The sequence below is a fragment of the Condylostylus longicornis genome, unplaced genomic scaffold, assembly GCF_029603195.1.
Source record: "Condylostylus longicornis isolate FDR11 unplaced genomic scaffold, ASM2960319v2 ptg000080l, whole genome shotgun sequence".
Taxonomy (NCBI): domain Eukaryota; kingdom Metazoa; phylum Arthropoda; class Insecta; order Diptera; family Dolichopodidae; genus Condylostylus; species Condylostylus longicornis.
In genome coordinates, this window is record NW_026578048.1 from 528,580 (window position 1) to 554,380 (window position 25,801).

At 24.3% G+C, this 25,801-nt stretch overlaps 1 protein-coding gene across 1 annotated transcript; it reads right to left on the bottom strand.

Annotated features, from left to right (window-relative positions):
• Positions 1-9,736: 9,736 nt before the first annotated feature.
• On the bottom strand, positions 9,737-21,570 carry LOC129612956 (kinesin-related protein 4-like). The gene is made up of 5 exons (XM_055526818.1): positions 21,432-21,570; positions 20,843-21,254; positions 20,668-20,761; positions 20,135-20,604; positions 9,737-9,761 (listed from the first exon to the last, which is right to left on the bottom strand). Exons 1-5 carry the CDS (start codon positions 21,568-21,570, stop codon positions 9,737-9,739), a joined length of 1,140 nt encoding a protein of 379 aa, XP_055382793.1.
• Positions 21,571-25,801: the final 4,231 nt, after the last annotated feature.

Genomic DNA, 25,801 nt, shown 5'->3' on the forward strand with positions numbered 1-25,801 from the left:
ATAATTATTATTGTATTCGTATATAATTATTATTATTAAGTAGATTTTATAATAAAAATTATTATATTAAGTTTTTTATGTAAGTATATTTCGACTACGGTGGCCAAATTCAATTAGGTTTTTCTTATGTGAATGGAAAGTGATGATTAAATTTTTGTATACTCGTAACGCGTGTGATAATATAATGTCTTAGTCCATTAAAAATGAAATATTTTAAAAATACTTTATGATCTTCAATTAGTCTCGACATATTTTATAATTTTAGAATTTTGAATTCGAAGAGAAGGATTTGGATTCGGTCCCATTCGATTCCTTAGAGTTGGGGACCGTGTCTAATAGTACGGAACCTTACTGAACATTGTCTTTAAATAGTCCATCTTAAAATTATAAGTAAGATAAATAGTGTAATTCGTCAGTAAGTCTTCGCCTTGGTAGAAGGAGGATGAAATGATGCGGCTCCTGCTCTTGTAAATGTAAAACAAGGGCTTGGGAACCACATTATTTTTTTTGATGGTAGTGTTATGAAATCTTTCGCAACTTGAGACAATACCGAAGTTTTGAATGGGATTAATAAGACTTAAGTAACTGGGATTGAAACTACACACATGTTTTAGCTCCTGGCTTACTTTTTTAAAAATTTGCTTATTTCAAATTCCCAATTGAACATAAACCTTGTTTTACTCTTTTTTTTTTGTCTTAAGGTTTTATTACACTTTTGTAAATCGCATTGTTTACGTTTTATACGCTATTATTTGTATATTATTTAGTTTTTAGGGCATATTGTAAAGAAGCATAAAGTTAGGGAAAATTTAAATTTTCTATATAAGTATAAAGGAAAACACATAAAGATCAAAATGTATCGACATGATCATCAGTTGAATTTTAAATTTCAAATGCAAAAATGCCTGTAGATGAAAACATTTTATTGAAAATACACGCAAATTTATCATTTAAATAAAACGTTTCATGCCGGAATTGATTAAAAAATTTAAATAAACTAAAATTCGCTTACATTACTTACATTACTAAAATAATTTTTCAACAAATTTTAAAGATTTTATATTTTTGATTCTTATTATTTGTGTGATTCCACTACTATGGAAAAGCTCATATATTTAATGATTTCTGTTTTTTTTTCTCCATCAAACTCAAATATTTTCCTTGAGCGAGAAATTAATGAATAGTTTCGGAATAAATAAATACTGCTTATTTATACTTAATTTAATTATTTAATTATTATGAGCCATTAAAAAAATGCCACTTTTTTTTTTGCATTCCAGAAATATGTGAAGTGCAGAATGATTACTTATGCAAATTGAATAAATTTAATGAAATAAAATAGTACGAGTAATATATTGAATTCACGCTACATAAAATATTTTTTTAATTGTGTATTTGAAAACAAAAAGAAAAATCCCTTATAAATGCATACTTTTTATAAATCTAACACATAACTGGTATTCTTGGGTGTTAGAAGGCGGAATAAAATTATCAAATTAAAATGAATAGAAGTTGTATTGTATAAGTAATCATAGATTGTTACGTTGTAGGATAACAAAAGGTTTGCAAAAATAATAAAATATTTATTAAAGATTCAGTTGCGTGTGGGTGTACGTGTACTCATAATAAAAAATATATATTTTTTTCTTTTTTATTAAATTTTGGAATATTATTATTATTGTTATGAAAGTCGCTTAACAAATCGTAAATATGTTGCAGAAGAAAACTAATAATTAAAGTCTTTTCAATATTTATAAGCACAACCAATATAAACGTTAATTTTAACAAATTTCTGTGGTATAAGAGCAGATTGCTTAAAGCAATTTGAGAGAAAATCGAGATAATATGATATTTGAAATTGTTTGAGAGTGCTGAAACATTAAATGATTCTGAAATTGTTCAAAGTAATCGTCAAATATAAATTTCTTGTGAAAAATTAAGGTACGTATAAAATTTTCTTCTATATAATTAAATTTAATAATAAGTTATCTAATTTTTAAGAAGAGTTATTAGATAATTTGCTACAATATTTTGAAATATCTTTGAATTAATTTGAAAAGTGAGAGTATATTGATACTGCTACTGGTCGGGCGCCAGTTCACTAACATTGTTACATGCAAAATTTCACAGTTTTGAGATAAAAATTTTGCCCTTTTACTGATACTTCTATTACTAAATAAAATTAAAAATTTCTTACGTATTAAATCATAGTTGAAAAGCGAGAGTATATTGCTAATTCTACTGCTCGGGCGCCAGTTCATTAACATTATTGCATGTAAAATTACACTGTTTTGGGATAAAAATTTTGGTATTTTACTGATACTTCTTATTACTAAATAACATAAAAAATTTCTTACATATAAAATGTATGTAGTTTCGGAATTGAAAATAAGGCAGGTATTGAATGCAAGACATAAATGACAGTTATACTTAATTAATATTAGGAGTAGCGTTACTAAACCTGTAATAAACACAAAATTTTATTACATATATTAAATATTTTATGACACTTCGAGAAAGAATTTGAAAAAGCCCTCAATAATTTATTATAACAATATTAATTACATGCTAATTATGTACGTTATGTGCGATGAGCTCTCGATTTTGATTATAGAAAATAAAACATGCAATTAAATATTTAATTACAATACAACTATGGAGAAAAAAAAATAAAAAAAATTTAATTAAATGAAGAAAACACAAATCTCATTTATGATTAAATTTTTAAATTAATTAAAATCATATAGTTTCTCACATATAGAAAAAATATCAAAGATTTCTTTCAAAAGCACAATGAGATTAAAAAATCTGTTATAATGCGTTTAAATTTAAGTTAATTATGTTGTATGGAATCTTTTCGAATACGTATAAAAGCATAAAATATTGTAATCATGCTCATAATAATCATGAATTATAATTATTTAAAAATATTTTTAATTTTATATTTATAAAGTTTTATCATAAATTTTAATTATAGTTATAAGTATAACATGAAACCCATACTATATGCATAAATATTATGATTTAGAAAACAAAAATTCCCAATCTAAAATTATTTTAAAATTTTTGTTTTTAATTATAATATTTAAAAAAAAATGTAAGAGAAAATAAATATTCGCAAAATTTCTAAAAATCTAGATTGTGTTTTATAAGTATAAAGGTCTTCTAAATCATAATAAATTTATTTTAATATTGGCATGTTAATTTTCTAAAGAATAATTTTTTATTACAGTTTTGGGATATTATTTGAGCATGAGATTTTTCAAAAACATTCATTTACAGTAAAATTAACTTGAATAATGCGAGACACTGAGCAATAATTGTCATAAGAATTTTAACATACATAAATTGAAAAATGCTACAATACATAACATAACAGATATTGTGCAGCCGCAAGCGGTTGATATTGAAATTAGTGGTGAAATTTCTATACTGCTGAAAGCAAAACAAGCGCTAATAGGGGATGCTTTTGCTCTTATTTCTTTCTTTTAGGATGTCTTGTAATTTATTTTCGACACCAGAATGGTTTATAAATTGATTTTTATTCCTATGGATATGCAACTATTTGCTTAAGATTATATGCAAATTATTCTCAGTTTGATGGTGATATCAATTATAATAGTTTTATAATTCGACTAATAACTCTGTTGACGCACTAAATTCGAACACCTAATTTTCCTAATCCGTATCCTTTATAATTTGTTAAATTCCATTTATACTCATAATCTTTAAAAGCCAAACAAGCTTGAATTTCCTTGCTTTCCACTACTTCTTTTCCTTAAATCTAAACTATACTGTTATAATTTTATATATATAAAAATATCTAGGTTATTTTCTGATTGACAAAGAATTAAATGTTAAAGAAAATGTATTGAAAATATCAGATATTATTTTAGAAATATTCAAATAACTTTTTTGCATGTGTATAACAAATAATTTTTGAATAATCATTTAAAATTATCATTATTTTTAAAATATGTAAGTACATATGTGTATATGTGATTCAAAAATATATAAAGGTCAAATTATTTTGTTTTAAAATTTTTTGCAAATTAAAAAAATATTTTCATAATAACTCATATACAATATTAAACGAATGTTTATAAAATGTTTACAGGTGACCATGTTAATCTAGAAATATAATAATATGTACGTCAGATTGTTATATTGAAATATTTATTATCAATAAATGATTGTCAATAAAAAAAACTCAATTATTATTGAATGTATACAACTATTAAAATTGTTATATTTTATGAAGAGTTCAATCAATATCAATAAAAGGTGATAAATCATTATGATTATAAATGAGATAGTCAATTACTTGTTATATGATGATGAGATGGAATCTCCTATACATTCTTGATTGAATTCTACTTAAATAAAATAAGTGGGATATACGAAAATAACTCGCAATATACTTTATATCAATATTATTAATATTCAGGTTTATTTATATTTAAATTCTCAAAATATTGAAATATTAAAATTATATTGTAAAATAAAATGTTCTTTTAAAATTCATTCAAATTTTAATGTGATTAAAATGACCTTTTTGTTATATTAAAAATCAATTGATATGCAAACAACTTTTTCAAGTTTCTCTTACCCATAAAATACAAAATTTTAAATGTCTTTATACTTATGTTTATAATTGTATGTTAAAATAAAACAATTCTGTTTGTGTCCTTATGTATATACGCATGGTAAATAATTAATCTATAACTTTATAAAACTGAAAATAGTTTTAAGGGCGAAAAATTTTGGACAACTTTATGTTTTAAACATCCTTAAAATGTAAATATTATTCATCATAAATATCTCACTCCTATATTACCACCCTAACTACAAGTTATTCAATGTCTGATTGAAGGTATTGATGTGGTAAATTTAAAAATAATCAAGTTGGAGAGGCGTTGAAGGTCGATAAGTTGAATTTTTATTGTGACGTACAACTATAAAACATATGAGTTTTTGATTTATTACGGCCCCAATGCTCGGTAACCACATTTGAATATGTGAAAGAGGAAGCGTATCCTGGTTAGCCCCGATAGATTGTTATAATTGGTTTCGGTAGATTGTTATGAACATTTTATTGTTTCAGAAGTTTTAAGAAATTAAATGTTCAAATTAAGTTCAAATGTTCATTATCTGTTCAAAAATTTAAAAATCTTCATTGGTTAATTTTCTATAACACACCTTGTACATGTCCAAATCAAAATTTCTTTGTAGTTATAGTTACATCCATTCAATTCCAGAATATTAATTTCTTTTTAGTATAGCTGTTTCCGATAAAAACATACTTAATAGTTTAATTCTGTTAGCCCAGCTGTTCATTTTTAAAAATTCTACAGGTTTTACTGTTTTATAAAAGAATCCACTTATAATTTACAATTTTAACATTTCCAATTTTTAAGGTGTATGAAAAGAAAACTTTCTTTTATTCGGAATGAAATACTTTTATTTTGGGTAATATTCAACAGAGCTAGAATGTAGTTAAACAATATTCAAATATTTTTTTTAGCAGCGAATACATACCTTCTACGAATTTCCGGTTTAAAAAGAGAGAGTGTAACAGTAACAGTCTTCTCATTAATCTCTTGAAACTTGAATCCAATGAAAGTACAGCAATTGAATTTTAACCTTCATGCTAGTGCAATTCTGTTTTGAAATTATTTTCAAATTTCTGCTAAGTATATGAAATATAAAATACTACAAGTATAACAGGAGTGTTTCAATTGTTATACAACTCTGAAGTTCGGAATCCTAATAAGCAATTCGGAATTGAAATGTGCTATTTAACAAATTATGTGTCTTTTATCAATCATATTTTCATCCATATACATATTTACTAACAAAGAGAAAGGCTAATATTCTTTTTTTGTTTCTTGTCCTTTTTTCAAGGATATTATAGCAGTGATAACATACATGAATAAGATAATGTAAAATATATTTTGATAGCCTAAGGCTAAAATAACTATTATGTAATACTTAAACTCATTTTATATGTTGTTGTTATAGTCAAAATAATGTGTGAAATATTTTTGAAAATTTAAATCAAAGGACCGTATTATAAAGTTTTTGATCTTAATTATCATAAGTGATTATTACTTTTGAATAATTTTGTATACAATATTTAAAAAAGCGAAATTGAAAAGTTTAGAATGTATTAAAGGAATAATTGTGTATGTATGAATAGTATGTTTGTTATAGAATGGAAATGGCTCGACGTAAAAATTTGATTTTGTTAAAAGAGCCTTTCTACTCTGTTTATGTTGAATATTTTTTAAAAATGTTTGGTCATGAGATGGTGTAAGGAATTTTATGATTCTTTTGCGACGAAAAATTTTTATGTTGCTTTCGTGAGGGCCGTACGCTTTTCAGGTTTGGTCACCTCTTCGTAATGTTGATATTGATCCTATTAAAACTGTAAAAAGGCGTTTCTTTCGTTTTGCTCTTCGTGGTTGGTCGGATCCGTTTCGATTGCTCCCTTATGAAAGTAGGCTTCAGCCTTTGAACTTAAGATCACTTCGTTGTCTATATCGGCAGTTTCCGATATAGTTTTCATTAATCAACTTATGATGAGTAACGTGGTTACCCCGGTTTTAGTGGGTCAAATTTCTTACAGTAAGAATCTCAGTAGCTTAAGATCGGTTGATAATGTTCTTCGTCATAGTACGAACTATGGAGTCGTCTGATTTTTGTACGAACATATGTAAGAGGGTACTTAAGGCTAGACTATACGGTAGCATTGATTTTGTTTAATTTATTATTAACTTATGTAACGCTTTCTATTAACTCGCCGAACAGTAGTTGTATATACGTTTGGTTTGTGGTTAATTTACTTAGTAATATTATTTTTTCCTCCCCTTTCCCTTTCTCTTCCTTTTCCATCTATAAATGATTACGATTTAGTTAGTCACGTTTGTAAGTGATGTGTCTTTTGCTATACTAAATGCTTGTACACTAAGAAATCGTCTGATATGTAAAACTTTTTTAAGTTGGTATAGGTTAAATTAAATAATTACAGAACTGAAACTACAAATTAATTATAAAATATTAAATTTTAAAATAACTTTGAACCTTAGTGTCACGAAAAATAAAAGGTATAATAATTAATTTAATTATATTGACAATATTCTAAACTTGAACGAAATGTAAACTATTCCTAAGTGAAATAATTAAAAAAAAAAACAAAAAATTAAATTAAATTACAAAGAATAGCTGCCCTTAATTAAATAAATTAAAAAATATTTTGTAATTTATATTATTAAAATTTATATTTTATATTTTTATACTTTATATAAAATTACAAAGGTTATCATAATTTTGGATTTAACCTTAAAGGTTCTTCAAAATGATTTTGTAATAATAAAATTTCAATAATTTTACATTTTATATATTTTGTTGTGTAATTTTTGTTGTATAACAGATTTTTGTTTTGAAGAAAAACAATATTTGAAGTTAAGATTAAAAATTAATATAATACTTATAGTATTTCAAATATTTTATTGAGATTTCGACGTCTTATCACCGTTAAAACTGGGAGGACACAAAACATTATCTTATACCTATGCATGTATATATAGGAATGGAAAAATTCAAATTTCGATTAAACTATTATGACCGTAAAATATCAGAATGTATATAGAATATTATATAAGAAATAATATATTTTTATACAATCCACTTAAATATAACAAGTATTTATAAGTATATTATAGATTAATTTATTATTAAACGGTAAAGGTGAACTGATTTACATTTTAATTATATTGTTTTTAAAATTAATAAATAAAAAAATAATTGAACTTTATCGATAAAGTTGCCCTTACGGACGTATGTTCGAAAGGTTTTATAAATTTGCTTTACCGTTTTTAACGCTATGAAATAATGATCTGAGATAAAGATTCAAGTGTAAGTTTTTGATCAGCGTCGAATGCTGAGTTGATTTAACCGTGTCTGTTCATTAGTCTCTCCGGTCTAAGCCCACCAAAATTTGCCAAATGATCTATAATTATAAATGCTGTAACCCTATTGAAATTAGATGTGATTGAGGCAGTGATTCGGATAGCTATCCGAACGATACGTTACAACTGAAGTTATAATATCGAAACTTCGCAAAAGCATAAATATTTTATTAAAGCTCTTAAATTTTATAATACAATTATTAATGTCACTAATTTGTGTGGATATCGTAAAGTTGACATAGTCAACTCTACCTATATATTCTCATTTTTGAATTAACATTAGTTAAATTGAAAAATCTCATTATAATCCGGCTCAAATATAAAATGTTTTAAATTTTTAAGTAATTAATTATAAAATTAATAATTAATTCTAATAGTTTCAAAAATAAAAATCAAATGCAAAACTGGATAGTTTTAGTTATTTCCCATTTCGGTAGTTAAAAATTATTTTGAGAGCGAACGCTCGCTATTATGCTGAGCGAATGCAATATGGTTGAATAAAGAAAAAAGAGCAGGAGCGTTGGTAAATTTAAATATTGTTTTTGATTCGATAAATTACACGATGGCCCGTGATCCTTTTCATTATTATCGAACGTTATTATCCTAATAATAAAACATTTTTGTTATGTTATTGATTTCGATTGAAAAGTAGTTCCATTCCCCCAGCAAACGAATAAACTTTAATTAGAATTAAATTTTATATAAGTTTTTTGCATACGAAGCGGTACTATTTTATTTGGCTCTTAAATTATTTTTTTTCTTTTTTTATGTAAGATATCAAAAAGACAAACTATAAAAGGGTTTTTTTTTATTAATAGAAATGAATTTCATTTAATCCAATTAATTAGCATGAAATTTTTTCGCAACTTTCTTTTTCTATTAATAATTTTACATTGTTTATGTTGTCAACTCAAATTTTGATTTTTCTTTTTGGATGAATTCGTATACTTTTACATGCGTTTATATGTGCACACATACATATGTATATAAAAGTCTATTACATAAAATGTCATACAACATGGTTGGTCTGCATTATATGTAAAAGGTGAAATGTTATAGCCACTTTAATAATTAATGTATTGTAGATCATTGCTCTTCTTAAAAAATATTGAATTCTTTTTGTTATACACATTTTTAAAAAACAAAGTTTCAAATGATCCATAAATATATAGGCAATCTGTACTATATAATGTACATATATAACAGATTATTTTAAAGTATACCAAATTGTGAAATTTCCTACAATTTTTCATTAATTTCAAATCTGTCATCCTAAAACCGTCTAACATTCAGTTTTCTTTTACATTTGGTTTTTTGTTATTTTATTTCAATTTTTGTTTTAAATTTTAAGTGGTTGCAGTTGGTGCCGGTAAAAATTAAGACACATTATATTAATTAACACATGATAAGGGCGATCCTATACTTTTTGCAAATTCTATTGGAGAAATTTTATTTAAATAAATGTTGTGTTTTCTTTTTTGTGTCAATCAACAAGCTCATTATCACTATTGAGTTTTATTGTCATTGGTAGATTTCGAGTGCCGTGAGTGTTTTGAATATTGGCAATTTGGAACTGTCATATCTTATTTTAATATTCTGGTATAACCGTGGTAATATTACAGTGGTATAAAAGTTGGAATAATCAATACTGACATGTTTAGGACTTTATATTCAATTTACTTAGCTTTCGTAAAGATTACAGAAAAAATTAATACAAATGTTTAATTGACTTAGTAATTAGCCTATGCCGGACTGATTGTTCGTCACTAGTCATACTCTTCCAAACCTAACCTATCCCAAATAAGTATATATATACAAATCATATTATAATTGTTACAATTTCTTTTTTTTTTGTTATACGGTAAATATAGTAATAGTATTACACAGAGATATTGTAATACACGTAAAAAAAAATATGTACACAAATTTTATCTTATCAGAATTTCAATGATTATACTGTTTACAAATATGTATAGATAAAATTCTTAAGTTACAGCCAATGTTGATCATCGATTAATATCAATTTTATTAATTATTTTAGTTTATTTTTATATACAAAATGGCGACAATTCTTGAGTGTAATTTTTAGATTTTGATAAAATTATTATTTTTCAAGTGTTCACCATTATGGGCTTTTATGAAGAACAAAAAATTTATGTATAATATACACTACATTTTTATACATTCATACTTGTAAAACTTTCTGTATTATTTTAAGTATATATAATGTATATATGTATATACTTAAAAATTTAACATGTCATACATGATAAATAACTATTATTTATTTAATACTGTGCATTACTCTGCATTAATTTTGAAAAAATTCTAAACTATATCTAAATAATTGGGTATTCGAATTGTGTTTTTGACTTAATTTAAAAGTTATTATACTACCAAATTAGCAAAAACCTAGAATAAATAGAAAATAATTCTAGGTGACAAATGAATAATTTGACAGGCATTAAATAATGAATTTCATTCAGACCACATAGGTAATCTAAAATTTCAGTGATTTTTGTATAATTATTGTATTTCAGCAAATATTTGTGAACTAAAATATTTTAAATTATCGGGATTAATTGAATACAGATTATTTATTTAGAGAATTTTTCAAATAATATGATGAAATGTCATTGCAGGTCAAATATAAGAAATTACAAGATATCGGAACTATTATAAATATATTAAGAAAAGCAATTATTAATATTCTATTGTATAAAATCTAAATTTCTCTTAGTAATCTTTTAGAAATTCAATTAAATTTTTGGCAAAATTTGTGAAACAAATCAGTTAAATGCACGGGTATCTTAATCTATTTGATCGTTCCTTTAGAAATAAAATATTATTGCAAAAAAAAAAGCATAAAATAAAAAAAATAATTAATAAAAATAAAAAAAAATATTATTTTTAGAACAAGAATTTTTTTTTTGTGTGCTTTTGCAACATTAGTACAAAATGCAACAAAAATAATAAAAAGTTAAAAAATAATTTTTGTTTGTTTGTCTGGCGAAATTGCATTACTCGAACATTGGCTGTTCGAATTATGGCATTTATCCAAATTTTTGTATTCGGTTAGTTTATTTTCAATTTTATGTTTATATAGTATTAATTTATATATACTTTTAGTATAATATAGCAAATTTATCTAGTATTTGAGATCATGAAATTATGCAAAATTTTTTAAGTTTCTTTATTATACAAAAATTTGATTGTCATCACTAGGTATTTAATATAAATTAAATACAGGTAAATTATATTATATAAAATAGTATTGTATACTGCCTGACTAATAAACTTGTATTCGAAGGAGAATTAATGTATGTAAAATATTACATTGCTAAAGTTTATCACTCAGTGTTGACGCTATGGTGTTGGTAAATAAAAAGACACTCAGTGTTGACAGTATGTTAATAAATCAAAAAGTCCTATTGTTTTTTACGGTAAATGTATAAATAATTTGAAGTTTTTCTGTCTTTAATAACATACTGATAGGCTTTTGAATAAATTGCCAGAAAAATAAAAATAAAATGCCTGACGAGTCAGCTGTTTATTTTTCGGAATTTTTACCGTAATTCATACAAAAAAATGTTTTTTTAAGGAAGTAAAATTTGAAAAACAAAAATTAAAAAAAAAAAGAAATATTTTTATGTTTTTTCATTCTTTATTTTTTGTTTTGGTTATTTTATTCAAATTTTGCAACACGATTTTTCTGCAATATTGAGGAAAATTTAATTTTAGATTTTTGTGTTTTTATATGTTTTGCTTTTTTTTTCGTATTTAGTGCACTTTGAAAAATAAAGAAAAAAAATTTTTATTTTCATTACTGTGAATTTGTTTTTAATGAATGTAATTATGTTTACCATAATAATAAAATAAAAAATAAAAATAGGAAAACATGCCCTTATTCACGGACTAAAAACTAGCTGAATTTCTTAGCTTTGCTAGGTTATAAAAGATATTTTTGATAGCAATTGTATTTCATTTCTTATTATGCTTTTATTTGAATTTATAGAACCCCTAAATAAGGATTAATTAAAACGTATATTAATATAACTTACTTGATATTTTAATATTTAAGAATTAAAATAATGGGATAAATTTAATTTCTCTTCCCTTTCATTTAAAGAAAAACATTTGGCTAGATGTCAAATAATCAGGTTGGAACACTTATACGCATTGCTCCTATAATCAGGATTTTGGAATTCTGAAGTTCATTCGTTTTTATAAAATACGAATTTCTGGAGTCGAAATAAGTCAAATTCCGATTTATTCGGATTTATATTACATACGTTTTCTCTTTTCAAATAAATCATACTAAATTCCAGCAAACGTACATAATTAAAAAAAAATTATTAGTGCTGCAACGATTTATTCGAAAAATTCATGCACTACATGCCATGCGAGAAAAAGTTAATTTATGCCTTTCCTTATAATTCTTTTTACCAATCGCATTGTATACGGTGAACTTTTTTGGGGATTCGGGTGGCACAAAGCGGAATTCTACTAAGAGTCAAATTTACACTTTTCTAGATATGTTTGCTAACTTCCTTAAAATTGAAAGTAAGTGTTCAAAATGCATTTTCATAATGTTCTGTAACGCTTTCACTGAAAATACGGAATATACATTGCAGTCGGTTGTGTGTAGATTTTTTCGTTTTCATAACAAAATTTTTTTTGTGCTGAATTAAATCTAGTCTTCATTATAATTATATATAATGTGGTAATTATATGGTAATTATATATAATTATAATAATATTAAAAATAAAAGGATTAAAAGTTTTGTAAAATATATACAAGAATCTGTTTTATATTTCTCCAACCATATAGTGTTTGGGCAGATAAAATTTTTGTCGGTCTCTGGAGCGTACTGGACAAAAATCAAGTCAAGCTTATAAATACCGACATTGAATTATTTATGTATTTTAAGAAGCTTTTTTTTAAAATCGGAAATAAAAAAAATATTTTTATTTATTATACAACAATTCATTTTTCTCATTGAATTTGTGTCGTTTTAGTAAAATTCTCAAATAAAAATTGAATTTTATTTAATTTGAAATATTTTAAATAATTATTTTTCCTTCAGATATTTTCTTGCAATCATTTCGGAATTATACTGGAATTACGAAAATCAATTTATTTAATTCCGAAAATTTCGGAATTTATTTTTTAATTTAATTTTTTCCCCGCAAAAATTTCGGAATTATACTGGAATTCCAAATATCAATTTATGTAATTCCGAATATTTCGGAATTAATTCGGAGTTCCTTTGTGCTATAAATGTACGTATGTATATGTAAATTTTTCTATAAACCTGTTACTTTTGTAAATTTAATGTAAAATATGCGAAAAGATTCATAATTTGTTTAGTCATGTTGTTGTTATAAAGAAAAATATGCAAATATATACATATATATAGTACTAATTAATATTTTACATTTATTAAATTCTTAATTTTTTTAATAAATTTTTAATACACATATATTCTATTTAATACAAATATAATTGTACATATATCTACAACATATTTCATATACAAACACTAATAATAATAATTAATTTATTAATTTTATAATTCATGATAATCTCACATTTTTTACATTATTTGATTGTGAATTAAAGTGAGCAGCAGTGTTGTTATCTGTTTTATTTATTCGCAATGATCTTTAAGAGAAAAGAAAAAACTCTCAGAGGCTAGATATTCAGAAAAAATAAGTAAACTTATTATAAGATGTTTGAGAACAAAAAAATCTAAAAACAAAAAACTTAATTCATAAAATTTAGTTTTTTATGATTTTTTTTTTTAATAAATTTAAATTAATTAATAAACAAGGGGATTTTGAATTGCTCCCTCGGTATAATTTGAGTAATTTTAAATAATTTGTGTTCTCTTTATTCCATTTCAGGCGAAACAGATGAAAATTAAATAAATATAAGAAAATTTATGTTATTTTAACATGCGCTTCTTGTTATTTCTTTTTTATATTAAAAAAAATTGCAATTTACTTTTTTCTTTTGAAAAAAAAAATCATTAATTTGTTTATAAAATAATTTGTATGTAAATTTTTTTAAAATGTTTTTTTTTTTCTTTTATTAAAATTTACCTACACAGAGTGAATGAAGTGTGATATTAAAAATTTGCTGTGAAGTTGGAAAATGCAAATTAAGAAAATTTTACAACTGAAGTAAACGTAATTGTGTGAAATTACCCAAATAATATTGGTTTTTTGGTTATAGAAATAATTAGGTGTAAGGTAATTGTTTTAGTAAAACTGTTGATTTAAAAGAAGAAAACCTGCGTTATAAGAATTAATTTAAAATATTCAATTATTTTTTTTTTAACTAATTTCATTAAATTAATAACAGTTCCGCTTGGATCTAATTAAATAATAAATATAGGAGGTGTAAATTGTAATTTGGTATTTTTTTTTATAGAACTTGAATAGGGTTAATACTTTTTTTTTTAAATTAAATTGTTAAACTCTCAAATTTTGAAATGTTCAATGAATGTGTTGTATTTAATAGTTTCACTATGTCTAAATATATTAGTTTTTCAGATTAAACTGTTGAATAATTTGTGTACTTATTGCATTTAGAATCGCCATTTGGCAGCACAAACGCTTTAGCTCTAGCAGAATAACAAAGACTCAATATGTACGGAATATATTTGCTCGGCTTAACTCAATTCAATCCAACTTGTTCATTTAATCAAATTATCCAATAATTTTAAAATATTATGAATCTTATATAATATTTTTATGTATTATTTAAAATTTATTACACATATGACCGGAAACTATACACCCGAGCTATATTAATTGAAATTTAATAAAAAAACTAAACAAAAGAAAATAAAAATGAATGTTTAATCCTTGATATTATTTATTGAATATTTATTAAACTATTTTAAACGTATTAGCAGGCTAAACAGAAATATTATTATTTATTAATAATATGGAAATAAAATGAATGTCAGATATATTGCTACAAATTCAATAAAAAAATGAAAAAAAAATTAAATTATTCTTTTCTAAATATTATAAATAAAACATTGAACTTTATTAGTTGCAAATTTTTTGTTGCAAAATATAAAATACGAGCACGTAAAAATATTTGTAAAATGTAAATAAAAGTAAATTACATACTTATACATATATACATATGTATGTACATTTTAAATTGAATAATAAGAATTTTAATTGTTTGAACCTTAGAGGAGAACGTAAAAATGTTCGAAATTAATTTCATCCCTGCCTCAAATCTCGAAAATTATGATACTCGTATAACTCAAGGTCGTGTTTTAAATATTTATCCTATGTTGGTCAGAAAATTTAAAAAATAATTTTTGAATTTTAAAAAATTTAAAATAGTTGGAGAGATGTAGTTGAAAACTGTATAATTGTTAATACGGTATAATGACCTATATTCTACAAAGCCATCTCCAGTTAATAACTCCAAATACTCAGTTGTGCTAAGTGGGCTATTTTGTAAATAATCAGTAAGAAGATTTTTTCCCGCTTCTCTTTCCGATTGAGTGTAGGAATTTGCCGAAAAATCATAATAAATATTTTTAGGCAGTTTAAACTTGTTAATAGTGGAAATAGAGAACAATTACGGAATTATTGTGCCACAAATGGCAGAAATCAGGAATGTATCAGAAACAGCTCAAATTTTTCTTAAGATTTTAAAATTTCGAAAATTTTCACTTAAATTAATTATTAAAATTTTTCTTTTCGCCTTTTAAGTCTTGTATTCTTTTACACATTATCTGCCAAGGGAGCAAAACGAGAAAAATCACTAAAAAGGAGAGTAATATATATTTAGAAAACGAAAATCACAATAAAGAATAATATAAAAAAAAAAAGGAAAGATTCGTGACAAGATTGTAATTTGTAAAATATCGAAAACGAACAGCGCACCAACCTATCAAACGACCACCCACACATGTCCATTCAAAAATAAAAATTTTCTTTTTAGTTTTTACTCTAAACTACACGTATGAACTTATTATTTACATGTCAAATTGTAAATATGTATGTATGTATGTACTTACATACATAATTTAACAAAAATTACAAATTTTATGTTTATTTTTTCTTTTTTAGGTATAAGTATTGTATGTTTGTTTCTCTTTTCACCATAAAATAACATAAAAAAACAATAAGGAGAAAAAACTCACTGTGGACATTAATGTGCTAGAAATATTTAGTATGTATACAAAAATTCAATAATAAACAAGAGTAGGTAAGTAAAAAACCAACAATCGGAAAATAAAAACAGCATCCCAACAACATGGGTTCGTACATTTGCTATTTTTTTTTTTGCCAATAATTATCATTGCATTGCAATGAGGTTCATGTGCATTAATGCGTTTCTATTCTCTTTTTTTAGCATTATATTTTTTTTTGTTTAAAGAATCGAAAATACAAGAAATTACAAGATATTAAAAGAGAGAGAGCGAGAGAGAGAAATGACAGATAAACAAAATAGAAAAACGAGAAAATTTTGCTATTTTTTTTCAATACGTGGTAAAACCAAGTTTTTTTTTTTGTTCTCTTTATAATTCATGTACACATTTGTACTTACTTAATAACTTTTATATGAAAGTTTTACCATTTCAAATAATTAATTCGTAACTAAATTAAAAATTGAAAAATTTTACAATTTGGTGTATTATAGATGCAAGATCCAACACAGCATGTTGAGCAGAATATTATTTAAGAAGACATGGAACAGTTTATATAGGTATACAGAAAAACAAACAATAATAATAACCACAAAATCGAAACAAAAAGAAAAACTGATTTTCCACTGCTGGTCCTGTCATTGACACCTGCATTAATGTGTTTTTTTTTTTGTTATATTCTGTATTTTGAGTTTTTTTTTTTTCAAAATAGGTATACAAGAATTTTTACAACGATACTCTGCACTATTGCATACTTTATGTCGAAAATTCTTTTTTGCAAAAAAAAAAAACCGAAAAATAAACGATTAGAAAAACACTAACACAAGCAATTATTTACACAATAATGAACTTGTGTTCTTTATATACAATGGAAATTGTTATACTGAAAGCGAAAATAAAATTTTAATAGAAAATAATTCGGGTAAAGCAGTGGTCATTAACAATTCAACCGTATATTAAAAAAAATTTTTAGAACATTGTGTTATTTTTACTAACCATTTGTAAATTTTTTAATTAAATTGCAAAATTAATTAAATGTACATACATATTTATTAAAACATAATTATGTAAATTTTCCAATTTGAAATTTGTTAAAAAATTTTTTTCCACACTAACTATTAAAAGTCCCACATGTCATGTTAAAGGATTCATTTTCAAAAGTAGAGGGCCTATCTCCAAGTTAAAGAGTCCATCGCCAAGTCATACCGGATTATTGTAATTTTAGATTCAGAGCATTTATCCTGCTCATATGTTTCTTAAAATATATATGGGATTTTTCTAGAAGAAAAACGAAGACATTACGAAAAAGTAAAGTCTTTATTTTATTAACGTATATTTTACTTTTGTAGAAAGTATAAGCAGATTATTGCTATTCATTCATAAAAACCACATTATACATTTACCTAATATTGTTTGGTATACATACATAATTGTAAAATTCACAGCGCAAAATGATAACCTTTATTATTTGCCATTATTGTGGGAAACAATGAACCATTAATTGTGATTATGGACTTTATTTTAAGAAAATAAACAAGAATTTAGAATAAATAAATGAAAGCCCCATAATGATAACCAAGGCTTTTTGATTATTTTGTTTACGATAACTAGAACAGTTAAAAATAAACTTGGTCGCGTTACGGCCAACAAATCAACTAACAAACTTCTGTATTATGTTGCTAATTCTCAATTAAATTATTAAATTTATAACTGAAGAACTATAAGAGATTAGAAATTATTTTATTACTTTGTTATAAAGTAAAAAACCTTCATCTTTTTGTGTTAATTTTGAAAATTCTACTAAATCTATATTTATTACATTATTGTATTCATATACAAAAAGTATAAAATGCACGCATTTATTCAGGAAGATGAAATTTTTAATCTCATGAGAATTGTTAGCGATTTTGAAAGATTTTTTAGCTTCTGTTTCTTATTTTTTCTTTATTTTGTATAATTTAATTTTGAATTTTATGGTTTTTAACATCCTTTTTGAAAAGTAATGATAATATTATTAAGAATAACAAAAAATATTGAAAAATCTTTTATGAAATTTTGCACCTGCCCCAAAAATTCATTTACATATGTATATGAAATGAAGCAATTATATTAAATTCTTGACGATTTAAAAAAAATCTGAATAAAAAGATTAGTAAATATTACGAATCTTTGTTATGGCAAATTTGCATATATAGATTGTCAAAATATAAAATTTTAAAGGATGTACAGAAGCTAGAATATACGCGTTCAATGAATTCTCATTCTCGAAAATTATTTAAAAAAATATTAATTTAATAGAATGTGGAATTGAGAGTACCACCTGATTTTAAATATGTGCATGTTTGTGGATATCATATGTTACATTGTATTCTCTTGAAGTGCAAATATTTGGGCCACATTAGCAACGCAATAATTGTAATATTTTCACTTCAGCCTCGTAAGCGATGGTTTGTTTTAAACTTGATATGCTAATAATTTTCTAAAAAAATAATTCTATGTTATTTCGGAAAGAATACAGTAAGCTTTAGGATTACAACAACAAATAATTTTTAAGCTATTAAGAAATTTCATTATTTTAAAAACTCCAAAGATACAATTAAATGTTCACTTTGTAAAAATTGTAATTTTACAAAGTTTCGTACCTTTTAAATAATATACCGAAGATTTTGGTATTCTCATCCCTGTCTGCATATTTAATTACGTAACTTTACAGCAAAGGAAATAAATAAGAGATAAACAAAGTATGTTTGTATTTTCATTCTTAAAATTTCAATGCAAATCAAGATTACCTATTAAACCCGTGGTACATCTTCGAAACAAATATGTTATACTTGAAGAGATTTTTAAACCAAAATTCACTATCATTTTATTACGGTCCCATTTAAAACATTTTAGAATGTTTTAACTTTTTATGGCGAGTTTTAATTCTTCTGGTTTTCGAGTTTCTCTTGGAAAGTTAATTATTCTCAATATTTTATTATGTTTACAATGAAAGTGCTTCATAAGGACTTAAGTTATTTTTAAACAAATTTCTTTAAACTATAATAAATAATCAATATTGATTGAACACAAAACCTACAGTTCGACTTAAAATTAGGCTTGTACTTATGACTTCATCTCGAACTAAAACAAATATTGAGTTCGTTGACATTTTTTTGAGTACTCATTCGTATTTATATGAATAATTAACGTCGCGGTATAAATTATACAGTGCTTTCATAAAATATTTAAAAAAAATCAAATCTTATGTAAACACATTTGTCATTTGTTACTCTTTTCCTTTATTTTTGAATTTATAAATAAAATTTTCTGTATAATTTGTAGATCTAGCATAAATTTCATAAATTAATTTAAAATTTTGTTGAATAGAATAAAAACAAGAACACTAAAATATTCAGTGATGGTCAAGTTTAATAAATTTGTGACGTACAAGGAAACGCAAAGAAATTATGACTAATGTACAATATTCTCGAGCGGTCACGATATTAAATGATATGCGGCGCGGCGTATTGTAAATTTTAATTAAATATGTCAATACAAATGTAAAATTCGAGTAGTCAGTCATCAAATTATGTCAAATTTGACTTTTGTCATCTGTCAATTTGCAGTGATTTCATTTATTGGTTTGCAACTGGAGTTAAACTTATAAAAATTTGTTTCTTTTCATTTCGAATGTACATTTTTGCAATAAAAATGCAATTTTTGCTTTCCCGTATTGATTGGAAAACTTCAAATCTACTCAAACTCAATTCTGAATTTTTTATTTATAACAAAATATGGAAAATTTTCTTTATAATTAATTTTATTATATTAATTAAAATATGAATTTAAATTAATTCTTCACATATTTCCAGAAGATTTTTATTTTCTTTGGATATTTGTTCCAATTGCTCATTAAAAGATGATTTTTCTATTTCGATTTTCTTTAGTAACACTTTAAGTTTTGTAATTTCAATTTGATGATTTTTAATTAAATACTCCATTTTGCTGTTGGAAATTTCTAGTTGCTGAATGGCATGATTTTTAACTTTTTCGTATCGTTGTTCTTGTAATCCTAAAATTTCTAAATTTCTTTTATTTTCAGCCTGTAATTCTTCTTCGTTTGCTTTCAACTTGACTAACAGCTGTTTACTTCTTTCGTATTTTAAATGCAAATCTGAAAAAGTTATTTCCAATGATTCTAAATGTTGTTTATTCAAATCTCTTTCAGCTTTAATATCTTTTATTTGCTCTTCATAATTCGGTGTAATTTCCTCTTTTTGAGCTATTAATTCAACAATTGCTTGTTCATAAGCCTCAATTGCCAAACACATTTTAGCAATTGTCGTATCTTTATCAGTTATGCGTGTAAGTAAAACTTCTTCATGTTCCGTTTTATCTTTTAGTTTTTTTTCCATCTCCTCTCTTTTCAACACTATGTTTTTCATTTCATCTTCAAAGTTCTTCATCTTTAGATTATTAATTTCATTTGAATTTATATTATTTTTTATATTTCTATTTGACTGATTAACATTTTCAATACTGTTTGATAAAACATCAATACTCATTTCATTAACAAGCTTTTTTCCAATAGGATCATCATTAAGTATCGCACACTTTTGTTGTCTATCCATGGTTTTAAAGTCATTATTGCAATTTTCATTAACATATTCAAAAATATCTGAATTATTATTTTCATCCTTCAACTTATTCCATTTTGTTGAACTCAAATTACTAATCTGCATGCTATCTGATTTTGAATCATTACTTGCTTTTAATTCTAAATTTAAATCAGAAGTAACACAAAGAAATTGTTGATCTTGGACTTTGGAAATACGCTTTTTTAAATCATTCTCTAAAGCAGATTGTGAAAAAATTTCTAAATTTCTCGTAATTTCAATGTCAACATTAGATTCTTTTTTTATATCACAGGCTTCGATTATATTATTAGAACAATTCGTTTGAATGATTTCCGGTACATTTTCAATTGTCTTCGTAGCTCTAACATCGTCCATGGAATTTTTTTCATTTAATGAATTAGATAACTGTTTTTCTGGTTCAGCAATATTAGGTGGTTTGAAGGCCGAGGTTATATCGGAAGTAATGTTCAGTTTGTCCACTTTTTTGAAAATATTATTTTGTTTTGACAAATCATTAAATTTGAATTGCTCATTTGGTAACGGCGTAAATATTCCAATAAAAGGCTCAGCATTTTGTACGTTAGATTGTTTATCAACATTCACATTGATATTTTTAAAAATTTCGATGTCAGTTTGTTTTTTAATTAAAGGAGTGCTTTGCACCTGATTCGGAGTATTGTGGCTTGAAAATTTTTCTGCTATTGTATTCACAGTATTATTCACTGTTGCTGCAACACCAACTGTTACGTTTTCGTGTAGTTCTTGTAGAACAAGACGCTCAATATTTCTTTCCATTTTTCAAAGGAAAAAATTTTATTAAATTAGGAATCGGAAATTCTTCTACATAGATTATTTTTTATTTTAATTTTTTACTTTTTGAATTTTTCAATTTTAATTGAAATAATAAAGCAAAGCTTACTAAGTCATCCCGTATACTACAAGATTATATTATGTACTTCAAAAACAAAAGTTTAGAAACTCTAAATTCTTTCAAATCGAGACTCTAAATTTTTTTTTTAATAATTATAATAAAAGAATTACACTCTTGCGAACAGTTCGAACGCTAAAATTTTTAGAAGTGAAAAGCGGGAAAATTTATTTGCTCCTTTCTTCTAAATTATTGTAACTTTTTCTACCATTTTTTTTTTAAATTTATGTTGTACGACAACATTGTATGGTAATAAAATTTGAATCTTATATATTGTTTTTATTATTTTGATAAATTAAACAACTAGGAATTCTTTTATTTTTTCATTTGTTACCAATTTCATGTTCATTAAATGCATAGAAAATGCGGGGACGTAACATTTTAAAATTAATAACCAAAAAAATTGGACTTATATTATATTAGGGTTAAAGGTTTTTTCGATCATTTAATTAGAAACAGTCAATTATAATTGCTCGAGAAGTATATGCTCGAATTTTTCGATTTTCTTCTTTGATTATATTGTGTGGCTTTCATAATAAAAGTTGTATACACGGTATTATTTTTGCTGAGATTAATACAAGGGTTAACAGTAAAATGGCCTTTAATACAACTTTCCCATTTTAATATTTAAGGCGAATATAGTCTGGAAAATCAATAAAAAGGGCGAAATATAATGAAATATGTCATGCGGTTGATTATGATCTACATAGATTCAGTCTACGACTTTTAAATTCCATTAATACTGTATTGAATTCAACAACTATAGCTTAAAATATAAATTGCATATCAATTACTTTAGCGCAATCTTGAAAGCAGGCCTATGTAAACGTACAATATGCCGAAAATTTTGTCTTAAACTATGTCTAATTTTTAGAAGCTTAAAGATCATATTTGAAATAGGGTTTTCTCAAAATAATTATGTGCTGTTATGAAGGTAATTTAAATTTCATAATATCTCTGAAAATTTATTGTCACAGAATTTAAAATATATAACAGTGTCCCTTATGATAAATGTTTTAACTATTAAAGCGGGAGATGTGAAATGATCTCTTAAGTAATATTGATATTCGTCTAATTTCGGATATTTAAAGTATTGATGGAGGCTGTATGAACTTTAACATATTTTGTTTTATTGATTTCTTCATTTGATTATTAAAATTTTAAAAGTTTTCTTTAAAAATTCCGCAATCTCTCCATAAATTTATTGGTTTGTTATGAAAATTAATATTATTTTTCTTTTTTATAAAGCATTTGATTGTTATTTAAGAGTTTTATTTAAAAAGCGAAGGCGATATCAATCTGAATTTTTCGTTCGACTCATTACAAATACATTGTTATTGCATTACAATAATATTAAACATTATTCATGCCACATCTATATGACCGCTTGCAATATGTGAAACATTAAATTTTATTTTTTATTACAATAAAATTTTCAATTTGTTAGTAATTTTGAAAATCATTTTTGGTTAATTTAATAAATTAACTTAATTATTTTTAATTTAAAAATATTATTGTAAATTTTTTGTTTAATATTTTGAAAATATTGTCGTAAGCGTGAAGTACTTTATAATTTTAAAGAGCTATGGCATCACAAAAAAGTGTTGCACATTTGATATAACGCAACCGTTGACAAACTTTTGTGAGTTATGGGCAAATATGTACTATGAGAGTATTAGTATGGGTCACTTGAATTTCTTACATTACCTACTTACAAGAAAAAATGACATTTTATAATATGTTTCGCATGCTACCTATGGGACGCACTTTGCCGAATTCTGATATAACACAAATCTCACAGCTTTGAAGAGTGGTGCTCTTTGAAAGAAGAAATTTTTAGAAAATAGAGAAAATAAATCAAGAATTTTAAACAATTATTGAACACATTCAATATTTTAATGTACTGGGATCAGGTTGCCTAATCAATTTCTGTTTGGCTTTGCTTGCATTAACGCGCAAATTTTTTTGCAAAAATTGTTTCGGTTTGACCGAAGCAGTTTTTATTATTTTATTCATAACTTTCAATTACAAATATTTTATATACAAGTACTTCCAGAAGAATTCGTTTATTGGACGAATTCAGGGTAAAGCTTTAGACATAACACTCAGAAGTGCCTTAAACTATATGACTTTCTAAATTAAGACCTCAAAACATAGCTCTGGGAAAAAAAATTAGACTAAAGATGTGAATTTCATGAGTTTTTTATGAAGTTTCCAAGTTTCAATTCATAGCGTATTCTACTTTCTGTGCCCTGTTAAAATGTGTGTTATATTGAAATTTACTTATTTGAAAAGCATTATTGTATACACTTAAATTTTTATAACAATATTAACTTTAAAATAAATGGTACAAATTAAGTTTCAAAAAAAAAAAAAAATTCCCAATTTTAAAGGCAATTGCTTCCTACAACGATTACCAACATAATAATTTCATGTTCATGTTTATAGCACGTAATTTTATAGTGATTTTAATAAAATAGTAGAAATTTAATGTATGAATTATGGTAGAACAGAGTTTTTATTCAATTTATTTTATAATAATGTTAAAGCAATTTTAAAAAATCTATAACCGGTATTCTCCCGTCAATACTACATTGAACCATTATAGCGATAGTTATTATTTTTATTTATAAAAAAAAATGATTTGAATTGGATTAAAAAAAAAATTATAAATGAAAATATAAAATTTATGGAGAGGAGAAAAACAAATTACAATCAAAGGAATTGAATTCCTAGAAAGTTTCGGAGATATTATCTAGACTTAAATTACATTTAAAATGGTTATAAGCTATTTGAATAAGTTATTGCTAGAAAATGGCTCTTATCAATTTTTTCTATTTTTTAAGCAAAAGACTAAAATTTAGAAATAAAATTATTAAAATAAAAATATTAAGAAATAAAAAAATATTACTGTTAGTTCAGCAGCCAAGTATAGTAGTTAATGTACGGTACTTAAGTTATAGATAATCTTAAAGAAGTCTTTCTGTTCCCGAAGCACTGTTAGATCATGTCTACTTATGTATATAAATATAATTACATTTTATATTAAGCTATTATGAGAAATAATTTTCTATTATATCAAAATTTGACGGTCAATATTACTAACGGTAAAATTTTATATAATTTTTGAAAATTTGCCTCCCAAAAGTCATTCAAGTTTTATTTCTATACATTAATCTTGATATAGACGGGCCCTTTTATTTTAGTTTGGAAATCTAATGCTCGGTATGAAACAAACTACTCGAGCATAACAAATTTTAATTATGTATAACAGTTTTTTTATTTCAATACAATCCAAATATATGCAAGAAATAGTCTTGTATTCAATTCTAGTGTTAACATTTAAATTAAATAACCTAAAATTTTTGTATATTGAATATTAATTATTTTTTCATTTCTGTGATTAAAAGTATAGGAATGCAAGAATAGTTTTTATTAGTAATATTTTTATAAGCCATTTTCATTATATGTGTATGTATATGAATATGATATGTATAAGAACATATTTCAAGTTTAATATAAATATCTTGAAATTTTTTTAAAATTTTATAGCCTTTAGCACAAGAAATAAATAAAAATTAAAAAAAATCAATTTATTAATTTTGCTAAATAAACAATTCCATAAATGAAAGTTGACAAAACTATTTCAAACTTTTTATTCAAAGTGTCAATACAATTAAATTTGTTGACAGTCAATATGTATGATTTATATGTCAAAGAATTAATATGTTGTATAAGAATTTTATTCATATATGTATGTAGTTCAAACAGAATTGTTTGAATGTTGTTATTATTCTTTTATATACGTACTTAGGAAAAATAGTTATTTTTTTTCTTTTGAATTATTTAGACTGCAGTTTATTTTGCATTTAGCTACATGCTTTTCCTTTTGTTTGCGACGCTATCTATTGACAACTGCCATTTCCTGTTTATCATTTGGACATGCTACTACACATTCAATTTTTTTTGCTTTATAAAAATGTTTGTTTTGTAACAAACAGCTGTTTGTAAACTGCCTATTTTATTTTTAGATTCTATATTTCATTATACGATTTGAGTACAGAAAATAATGAAAATTTGTTAACTATTATATGAGGC

What these genes read in the sequence shown, in the direction of transcription:
- LOC129612956 (XM_055526818.1), bottom strand. Translation starts at nt 21,570, where the DNA reads ATGGAAAGAAATATTGAGCGTCTTGTTCTACAAGAACTACACGAAAAC. An exon ending in TACTCCGAATCAGGTGCAAA is followed by an intron (nt 21,255 to 21,431) that starts GCACTCCTTTAA and finishes TTTTCAAAAAAG; the next exon opens with TGGACAAACTGAACATTACT. An exon ending in AGTTCAACAAAATGGAATAA is followed by an intron (nt 20,762 to 20,842) that starts GTTGAAGGATGA and finishes AACCATGGATAG; the next exon opens with ACAACAAAAGTGTGCGATAC.